Source organism: Engraulis encrasicolus, unplaced genomic scaffold (assembly GCF_034702125.1).
Source record: "Engraulis encrasicolus isolate BLACKSEA-1 unplaced genomic scaffold, IST_EnEncr_1.0 scaffold_60_np1212, whole genome shotgun sequence".
Classification (NCBI taxonomy): domain Eukaryota; kingdom Metazoa; phylum Chordata; class Actinopteri; order Clupeiformes; family Engraulidae; genus Engraulis; species Engraulis encrasicolus.
In genome coordinates this window covers 1-10,768 of record NW_026945928.1, presented here as the reverse complement: position 1 = coordinate 10,768, position 10,768 = coordinate 1, and the positions used below count along the sequence as shown (strand labels likewise).

The 10,768-nt window shown below is 42.4% G+C and overlaps 1 protein-coding gene across 1 annotated transcript; it reads left to right on the top strand.

The window, feature by feature from the left end:
• Positions 1-4,268: 4,268 nt before the first annotated feature.
• LOC134444585 (butyrophilin subfamily 3 member A2-like) lies at positions 4,269-10,417 on the top strand (the record flags this gene model as incomplete). Its single annotated transcript, XM_063193847.1, has 4 exons — positions 4,269-4,281; positions 6,729-7,082; positions 10,000-10,155; positions 10,292-10,417. Coding segments are annotated over exons 1-4 (649 nt in total), but the record flags the coding sequence as incomplete, so codon positions are not given.
• Positions 10,418-10,768: the final 351 nt, after the last annotated feature.

Genomic DNA, 10,768 nt, shown 5'->3' with positions numbered 1-10,768 from the left:
CTAATTGATTACCATCCGCCGTGGGTGTAACATCCTTACGGTAGTGTGTCAGGAGGACGTCAGCTCATACGTCATTACGGTAACGTGTAGTCAACAGGCACATGAGCGCAGCCTTTCCCATTACAATTTACCCCCATTTTTCTTGTCGTCGTCCCGACGGTAAAGGATTCGCCCAACTGGGTACCTCTCACTATCACCATGAAGGCCACAATTAAGTTTCCGTACACGTTGAAGCAGCGTCTCCCAATTCTCTCTCTTGGATTGATCGTGGTAGCCGATGAGGATTCGAGTGCTGCCCTGCCGTCGTCCGAGTGGAGCGACGTACCGGCGAAACGCTTGGGCTAAGTTCACCCCTCGGGGGTGAGTCTGGTATAGGGTCCAGGGACTGTGCGCCAGTCTCTGATGTGCTGCTTCCTGCCAAAGGTTCGCCCGTAGACCCTGACTGTTGCGGAGCTGATGGGTTGATCCCCACAGATTTTGCCACCCACAAAATCCCGTCACTATCCTGCTCCTCCAGGGGTGGAGGGGAAGGTTCGGCTTGAACCAGGTCATTCATAGGGGGTGAAATGGCCAAGGTCTCTTTTCCTGACACGCCTTTCAACAGGCTGCGATGGACACGTTTTACCTTACTCAGATCCCCCCCTGTGGCGCCCGCCGTTTTACCTTCTCCATTAATGCCATTAATGCGATGGAGAACTCAAGCAGAGTCTCCTCTTCTTGCTGCTTCCTAGAGAAAAAGGCTTCTTGCAATGCTACATAAGACTGCGGGCAGCCATACAACTCTTGTAATATTGCAATAATCTTCTCTGGATCCTCTTTTTCCGCTTTGGGTCGGTACTTTATTTCCTCCTTAGCATCCCCTTCCAGGTGGTCAAACAAAAAGAAGGCTTGGTCTACCGTGGACAAATGGCGAACCCGCATACATGCCTTCGCTTCCTCTACCCAGTCATCTATGCCAATGCCCAAGTAGCCACGAAATATCGGACATTTCTTGTCACGTGGGATAAACACAAATCGCTCACTAGTCTGCCGTGACGAGCTAGAGTTAGCTGTAGCACTTTGTGAGGGCTCACCTGACCGGTTATCGGCGGCGGGTTGGTTTTGGAGACGCTCGTTCTCAGCTCTCAATTGAGCTACCGCATCCCTCAGCTGCTGCAATTCCTCAGCCATTGTTGTAAAGCACAAAATTCCACCAGTATATCTCAAATCAGAAACAGATAACTCACGATAGATGGAGGGTAGTCACCAGCCGGGTTGTCAGTTCCTGTAACTGGCCGCTGTTTTGTCTCTGAAATATAACTTGCACACAAACGTTCACAAACACATTCATACACACAGACAACAAGACAAATAGAAACAAAACCAATTGAAGAAGGGAAACAAACAAAAAGCTACGATCACACACACACACACGCGCACGCACACACACACACACGTCTGCGTCCAGAGGGCACTGGCCCAAAGCTGTGGGCAGCGAAAGTTAGCAGCAGACGTACGGATTGGACAGAGACAAAACAGCGGCACAGCTATCAGCTGGTAGACTGAGGATTCCAACTGACCAAGGAGTCAGGCACCTATGAATGTGGAAGCAAATTACTACTAGAAGTAACATGATTTAAGACATACCGGTGGAATCATCATCATTAATTACATACCACCGCAGATGATGTCGCTGAAGCACAGAAAGTAGAGAACGAGCGCTCCGCCCCAACGCAACCTGTGGAGTGAGGGCGATTTAGTTGAATGCGCGTAAAGGAAATAAAAAAAAACAACTAAAGTTCACACATCCATTTTACATACCGTCAATCAGGTTTAGGTCACGGACGCCTAGTCCTCGCTTTTGCACCACGACTCAATGCGACCACCACACGCAGCAGAGAAACCAGAGACAGGGGAGGTAGCCACCTGAGCAACCCCTGCCGTAAACAGAGGATTTGCATGAAGCTGTGCGCTTAAACACTTAAAATACATGAACACAAAGGCATCGAGCATACCTTTCACAAACGGGAGATGTCCTCAACCTCCACTTCAAACGCGGAGCACAAGCAGAGAAAGCGCTGAGTTACCCCTGCCACAAACAACTCACGTTAGGATCCATACGCTTACATGCTAAACAGATAGGCGCACAACGATTCAACATACCTTCCACACAATGAGGTTATCTCCAGCTCCACTTCCAACGCGGAGCACAAACCGAATCAGATCGGATCAAGCGAATGGTCAAACACAACCAGTGTCACTCATCACGGTCGCACAGCCTAAACAAAGAATAAAAGCTCTCCTGATCACTAATTGATTACCATCCGCCGTGGGTGTAACATCCTTACGGTAGTGTGTCAGGAGGACGTCAGCTCATACGTCATTACGGTAACGTGTAGTCAACAGGCACATGAGCGCAGCCTTTCCCATTACACTATGTTGTGCAAGTTAGGGCCTACTCAAAAACAGTAATGCATTACTGATGACATGTTACTGTCTTTTCAAAATAATCCATTACACAACAAATATTATTATATTTAAAATGTAAGGCATTAGACTATTTTTGCATTAGCCTACTTACTTTTTCCAAAACAACTGTAGGCCTAAATATGGATCTGGCAATATATTACAGTGTAAATCAAGCTCATGAGTCATGACCCTTTCACCTCCAACCCAGGAGGTGTTTTTGGCCGCATGCAGACTAAAAACGACCAGGTTCATTGTAATGCGTTTTTTTAGCATTGTAACTAGGTAAATATTAGCCTACAGATTTTTGCCCTGCAATGCTTTACATTACTGCATTACAGCAACAAGTAATGCATGTAATTAATTACTTTTGTAATGCTGTAACGGTGTGGTGATTGGGGGAACTGCAATCTTTAAAAAAAATATTAAATCCCAAAACACCGTCAGCAAAAATATCAGTGAATCAGTCAGTGGAAAGCATGAGACGAGGCAGTTCCTTAAAGTTTCAAATCTTCATTAAATGTTCATTAATCCAACACAAAAGTAGATCCAACAAAAAAGGTAGTAAATCCAAAGGGCAGTGTACTCCAATGAAAAAATAAGTCTTTCGTTATCAACTCTCTTTAAAAAGGAGAGGAAGAAGATAGAAAAGATTTGTAGTGTAGTGTAGTGTTGTAATGTGGGTGTGTGGAATTGTGTGCGTTTCTGGGCTTTTGGTGGAGTTGCGTTTTAACTTGTCAAGGTGTGTATTGTTTGGGGATGAAGGGCAAGACGGAGAGAGCAGCCAGCAAAGTTAGTGGCAATATCCAGCCAGTTCATTTACTCACGAGTCTTCTTATTGAAGAGGGAACCACCCAGGTCCTTTTAGACGATGCATTCCATTCTTCTTGTGCAAAGACAATGTCGGCACGCTTACGGCAGTTATTTCGGATATCACGAATGCTCCGTAGCAATAGTACCAAACGTAACGGTTTTAGATCCAGGCTGGATACTTGGGCTCACAAAGTTTACTGTGTTGTGTGCGTGTGTGCGTGTTACTGCTCTCATTTTGGAGTGAGTGAGGGGAGTTTTTGAAACAAGAGGAAAGTGGAATGCCACACTGATTGCAATTGCGCTCAGCTGCGCTTAATTGGGACAAGCTCCGAGCTCAGCGCAGGTGAGCGGGGGAGGGGAAGAAGACAGACCGTCACAATGCATTACTGCCCAACACTGGACATATGGTATTATTATTTAGTAATGCCTGTGCCATTATTATGGTCAGACGCGTAATAGGCTATGCCAGTGGTGCTCAAACTGTGGTACGTGTACCACTGGTGGTACTTGAGACATCTCAAAGTTTAAAAACAAACTTGCACTGGATGTGACTGGATGTTGATGCCATATGAACCTCTCCTGTATAGACTGGCAAAAGTTAATAGGGAAGGCCTTTACTGCGATATTCTAATGTTGGTTGTCAAGTGGTACTCGGAGAGCTCAATATTTTCTCAGGTGGCACTTCACACAAAAAGTTTGAGAACCAGTGGGCTATGCAATTCCACATGCTTTCAAACAAATTAGACTACACTGCATTACACTACACAGCTGTACATGACGCTTTTATTGAAACACTTCCTGGAGAGGTGTGGGGTGGGGTGGTGCCTTTCAATTGCTCCATGGATGAAGATGGATAGAACAGTGAGGATGAACATAGCCACGTCAAATTCAGACTTTCTGGGATGAATATGAAAGAATAGGATCTATCTGTATATTTCCTTCTTGGATTCTTGGATACTGTTATTGAGTATGATCTAATTTAGGGATTGGGATTATGATCCAACTAAGGGATGGTTCATAAAGGTTGGAGCAGGTGTCAGTTTTTCTCTTCTTTTAAGGGTGACCAAAATATTGTAAAACTGAAAAATGAGAAAAGCTCGCACCATGCATAGGTTTCTTGACATGTGTAATAAAGAAACATATGCATGGTGCGACCTTTTCTCATTTGTCAGTCTAACTAAGGGATGGGAAACCTATGTCTCGAGGGCCTCTCGAGGGCTGCCTCTTTTGTGCAAAGGAAGCTTAGAAATCACATTTGCAATGCAATTATATTTCAGTGGACCTAGAGAAGGTGGGGTCTGTTATAAAGGTGGCTGCCCTCAATAGAAGCCCAAAAGTTCAGACGGAAACCTGGTTTGTGTTCATAGTATGGCCCTTGGAGGAGTTTTATGGCCCTTGGAGGACTTTTTGAAGTGGCCCCTCGAATGACAAAGGTTCCCCACCCCTGGTCTAACTGAAGTATTCTCTTTGAAAAGTAGGTTGGCGTCATGGGCATTGCTGATTGGACTCATTGCCATTGGGGACACTAACACAGGTATGTTTACATAGTGGTTGATTTAAACATTCTTACATTGAGATGACTTGAATAAACATTAGAACAGAGAGAGTAGAAGTCCACCCACTGCTGAACTGACTGAAGGTTTGTTTAACACATTTATGCCTAAGGCAACTGTAAAAAATGGCTGCTGAATGCTTAAGCCCTTGTGTCTATGCTTGGTGTAGCCGCCGCTTGCTATCCTGATTCTATATCATGCTAAGTCGCTAGGTAGTTTTGCCATCGGTCCCGGTTTTTCCTGGTTGTCCTGGTTATTATTAGGCTGTCCCGGAGATAATATACAAACCAGATTCCAAAAAAGTTGGGGAACTTGATATTTTTGTAAATAAAAAGAAAATGGTGTCATTTTCAAAACATTCAATAGGTTAATAAGGTAGAACATCATATACAGACAACATATCAGTTGTTGAAGTCAAATAGAATTATTGTATTCAGGTAATTATGTGGTCATTTAAAATTTCACCCTTGCAACAAAAAGTTGGGACAAGGCTAATAAAATGCTTTTTATATTGAATAAGACTAAACACAACACAAGGGATGAGACTGAACAGTGAAATACTTTGACTGATGGCATAATTTTATTCAAAAATTAAATATTTTGATGTGCGAGACATGATTTCAGCAGCTCAACTGATAGGTGTGTTCTTCAACTTGTTTACCTTTTTGTTATGGCATATCCTGACTGCAAGAAAACAATTTTGTGACCTGTTTACTCTTATGATGGAACCACACTGTTGGAACATAGAAGAGATTGAAATTTGCCACCGTTATGGGGCAATATCTAAAGGCGGTGCTCCAAAATATAATGCCTTGGTAGCTATGTATGCTGTTTAAAGTCTGTATATATCATTCAACATTCATTTTAATGCTCTACATGAGCAAGAAGACCATAACCAAGGCACCTCTGCACCCCCTTACCATCATATATGCTCTCTTTCAGACTGACCACTAAATCAAGCTGAAGTATTCATTTTCTATATAACCTGGAGGGTGCATGACTCCAAGATTTAAAAAAAGGATGAAATATTTTCCATTCTGTAATCAGAGGACAGTTTCACATGTCTCCTAGGTCCATCTAGAATGAGCTTTTCCGCATGCAACACTGTTTAATGTCTGCATCATGTGCATTAATCAAGTGTTGTGTTTATGGTCATTTTTTCGAGAGCTGTCATTGTTGGAGTGTCATAGTTTGCTTATTGACGACGAGTATGTCATGATCTCATAACTCATGCAATGATTACACAGAACTCTATATTACGGAAATAGGCCTTATATGCCTGCAATTTTGATAATTCAATCTTTCTGTGTAATAGATAAGTAATTAGCCCCTCAAAATCTTCGCTTCTGAGTGCCACAGCCTCTCTGTGATGGTATTTTATTTGTGCATTCATGTTGGCAGTCAATATAGTTCCTTTTAAAATATTCTTCCTTGTGTTATTTTTAGAATTATCCAACTATTACAACATGTTTTGGCCCTGTCCCAACTTTTTTGAGATTTGTTGCATGGGTCAAATTTTAAATGATAACATAATTACCTCAAAACAATAATTCTGCTTGACTTTAACAACTGATATGTTGTCTGTACATAATGCTCTACCTTATTAACATATTGGATGTTAGCATTTTTATTTTATTCACAAAATACAAAGTGTCCCAACTTTTTTGGAATCCGCTTGTANAGTAAACTTGGGCTCACTTGGAAAAGAGGCATTCGCCTCAATGTGACTACCCTAGTAAAATAAAGGAGAAATAGATAAACTTTGCTGAACACTAAACTAAAGATGCCATTGCATACAAGCAAAAGGTCGATTGAGTTAATTAAATGTCCAGTTTTTTTCTCAGACAAAGCTTGAATCCCTACCGCCAGCTGATACATTTTCATGTATTATTTTGACTTTTCTCCCTCTGTATCCAGAACCCGAGACGTTCTCCCTGGTTATCCCTGAGGGTCCGATCTCTGCTCTATTGGGATCCTCCATCACCCTTCCCTGTTCGGTTGACCCACAATTCAGTGTGGTGTCACTGAAGACAACTTGGTACCGACCCACTAAGCTAAACACCCCCATCCTGCAATATGAGAACCAAAAAGTCCAAACGGATCCATCTGATGCCCTGTACAGGGGTAGAGTGTCTCTGGTAGGCCAGCTGGACCAGGGGAACGTGTCCATGAGGCTGGATAAACTCACACTAGAAGACGGAGGAGAGTATGTGTGCTACGTCCAGAGTAACGTGTGGTATGAAGAGGCTACCATGTCTTTAGTTGTAGAAGGTAATTTGAGGAGAACATACAGTCGTGACACAGTCTTGAAAGGTAGATTCTAAATTTCTTGTGGTAAGTGTGCACCCTTAAGTTTGAAATGTGTGTCTGATTGGCGTCTGTTCTGTTTTTTTCCTACAGAAAAAACGAAGCAGCAGACGGAAACACAAGCCCTCCTAGAAATTGAGAGGGAGAAGTTGGCGCTGTATCGTGAGCGACTAGAAATAGAGAAGGAGAGATTGGCTTTGGAGAGAGAGAAATTTGAGTGGGAGAAAAAAAACATAGTGAATTGTAAATAGGTTAAATGATAAAAAATATGCATTAATTGTACCAATATTGAATTTGTTTATTATTATTATTATTTCTTTATTTTGAAATGACTTAGGGTCTTGTAAAAAAGTCTCTTATGAGCTGAGCCCTTACAGCCACCCCATTTGCATGGGTCTCCCCTGCCTCTTCTAGGAGCTCTTGTTGATTGTTGATCAATTCAGGGTCTGGTATGTTAGCCAGCCTACAAATGTTGTGTAGCACTGCCGTGGCCTTGATAAATTGCACCACCTTTTCAGGCTCGTATTGGAGGTAGCCGCCACTGACGTCATGACACCTCCATCTGGTATTAGACAAATGTATAATGGTTATGGGTGAGACGTACACTATTAGGTTACATGACACTTATTATGTAGGACATATATGATATTTTCTACAAGGTGCAACATTTAGGCCCACCTGCTCTTCCACACTCCAAACAGCCGCTCTATTCTTGACCTGCACTTCTTGTGGGCCTGATTGTATCTAATAACAAACAAATTGACAGTGGTGTCTGCAGACAGAAGTCACTACAATATGTAATATATAATTAGCATTCTGGTAACAGCTAATTTGTCCTAAATGAATAGGCTACTCCTATCTAGTAGTTGATGTCAGCTTCAAATCTGTATGTTATGAAATGGATGGTCGCTATTTTCATTATTACAGTTGTATTCTTACAATTTGCATGTATATTTATATGTAGTCAATAGACCTACAGTACATCACATGCTAACACTTCTAAAAGCAACCCAGTTTTAGGTGCGGCAAAAAAAGAGTCACACAACACACTGACCTTGGAAAATTGTGAGTCCCAAGACTATTCCAGTTAAGAACTACTACTGTGCTAGCACTATGTGATAGTAGAATCCAGTGATGTAAGTCAGGTTGGACCTTTTTTTTTTTTTTTTAAATTGTCAATATTGCAAAATGCATTCAAGTGTACTTTAATTGCTTGAATGGCAAGAATTCATACAGATGGTAGGATGTCTGAGCAGTCATTTCCAATACTCTAATAAAATACAAAACAAATGAGGTAGAGGGGTTCTGATAAGGCCTCATGAAGCCTATAGTGACCGGGTCCAGGTGGTGATCCAAAAGCGTTCTGAAGGGGGATGTTAAGTGTTCTGGTTCAGTTGTAGGCTTAGGCTATATCCTGGATTTATGATAACTTTTGTGGATGACATTTATGATGGCTTTTGTCCATTTGGGAAAACATTAGAAAATAACCGTAGGCCTAACAGTAAAAAGCAAAAATCAGCAGGGATTTAAAAAAAAGTCCAATAGGGTAGGGTCTAGGCCTACTTTGCGTTCATAGGCAGCTGTCACCGGTGATCAGCCCACGACGTCACCGGCGAAACCGAAAGTGAACGGAGTGGACGCCAGTTATTCTGGCCACACATACTTCACTTTGGAACGACAAATACGATATACCACACGATCAGGACAACTTCATTTTTCGACTTTGGTTGTTACAATGCCTTTCAAAGGGTAAGTAACACGACTCTCTTCTGTAGGCGGTGGACGTAAGGGCTACACAGATTCCAGAGCTAGTAGATGACCACGATTCTTTGTGACCAAGGAATGGCACAGGCGTGCACAAACATATCTGCGGTGTGTAGGCCTCGATTTACTGGACACTTTGGGTAAGGGACACAAATGCGCTGCAGACACTAACGCAACACAGTCTCCTGCGCAGACATTGCGGCGGAAATAAAACGGTTGTGTTCCTGAAGCGATAGCGTAAATACGTGTAGCGCACCATAATACATTCTTTTTTAGTCTAGCGAATGGAATTGCGCATTAATTCTATGTTTGAAAAGTTTTATGTGCCTTGAGAAAATAATTGGATGTGTTAAAGTTATCTACTGGCGTATTGTACATTTGACTGGAAAAGGCCACACTGGCAAGGAGGTCTCGTGGGTTAATTATTACTAGCACCAATAAACATGGGAGTATTGTCCAAGTTGGTGAATTAGTTTTATCTTGGTTTTCTGATATCGTGGTTTCAGTTGTGGGACACATGGTAGCCTATTATTATTTAGTAATGCCTGTGTCATTATTATGGTAATGCCTGTGTCATTATTACGGTCAGATGCGTAGGCTAATAGGCTATGTAGCCTAATTCCACATGCTTTCAAACAAATTAGATTATTCAACTACACAGCTGTATATGACGCCTTTATTTGGTTGGATGCCTTGCTCCATATGAAGATGGATAGAACAGTGAGGATGAACAGCTATATCAAAGTCTGACTTTCTGGGAGGCATATGAAAAAATCAGGATCTATTTACATATTTCCCTCTTGGATAATGTTACTGATTGTGATCTAACTGAAGTATTCTCTTTGAATATTAGGCTGGCCTCATGGGCATTGCTGATTGGAGTGGTTGCCATGGCGGAGGCGGACCCTAACACAGGTATGTTTACATAGCCTACTGGTTGATTTAAATATGGATTTCTTGCATACAGATGTCTCCGATAAACTTAACATGAGAGGGAGTAGAAGCCAGCCCACTGCAATTCTGTCAGTCGTTTTGATATCATTTTCACTATCCAATGTTTTTTTTTATCACATTTGTTATCATTGGTTTATATCTGTATTTCTCTGTGTTGCCTCAGCTGTGGGATCTATTCCAAAACTGTCATCATCCAAGGCAGATGGGAAACAGGTTAACGTTAGCTGTGTATCAGATGGATGGTCTCCGCAGCCTACAGTTACCTGGACAGGTGGAGGAGGAGAGATCATCACACTTCATAACGTGGTCTACAGCACAGGTAACAACATGATGAGCACACAGCACACTGCAAGCTGCACCATCGATGACTAGTACAGGTGTTTACTTCTTGTGTCTACAGAGATATGCAAAAGCGTCTGTTTGAACTACTCCTCGTGTCTGTCTCTGTGCTTCAGATGATCAGGGTTTGGTGCGAGTGACTTCCTGGCTGCTGCGTTCTGCATCTGAGTCAGAGTCACTCTCCTGCTCTGTGGGTTTGTCTGATCAGAAGAAGAGAGAGGGCACGATTTTGGTCCACAGAGGTATGGACTCTGGAGCAGATTTTCCCAATGTGTGCATTCTATTTCAGTAACTCTTATAATGTATTACAGAGGTTGTCAGATGGTCATGAATGGCTGATTTACTGAATTAATCTACAGTACTGTAACTATGAAGTAGGTGGTCATTGCTTCCCTCTCTTTGTATTTTTTCAGTGTTCTCGCTGGCCGTCCCCAAGGGTCCAATCTCCGCTCCATTGGGATCGTCCATCATACTGCCCTGTTCAGTTTCCCCACAATTCAGTGTAGTGTCACATACAATATCCTGGTACCGACCCACTAAATTTCATACCCCAATCTTGTTCTACGAAGACAGGACCATAAAGAAGGGTCTAT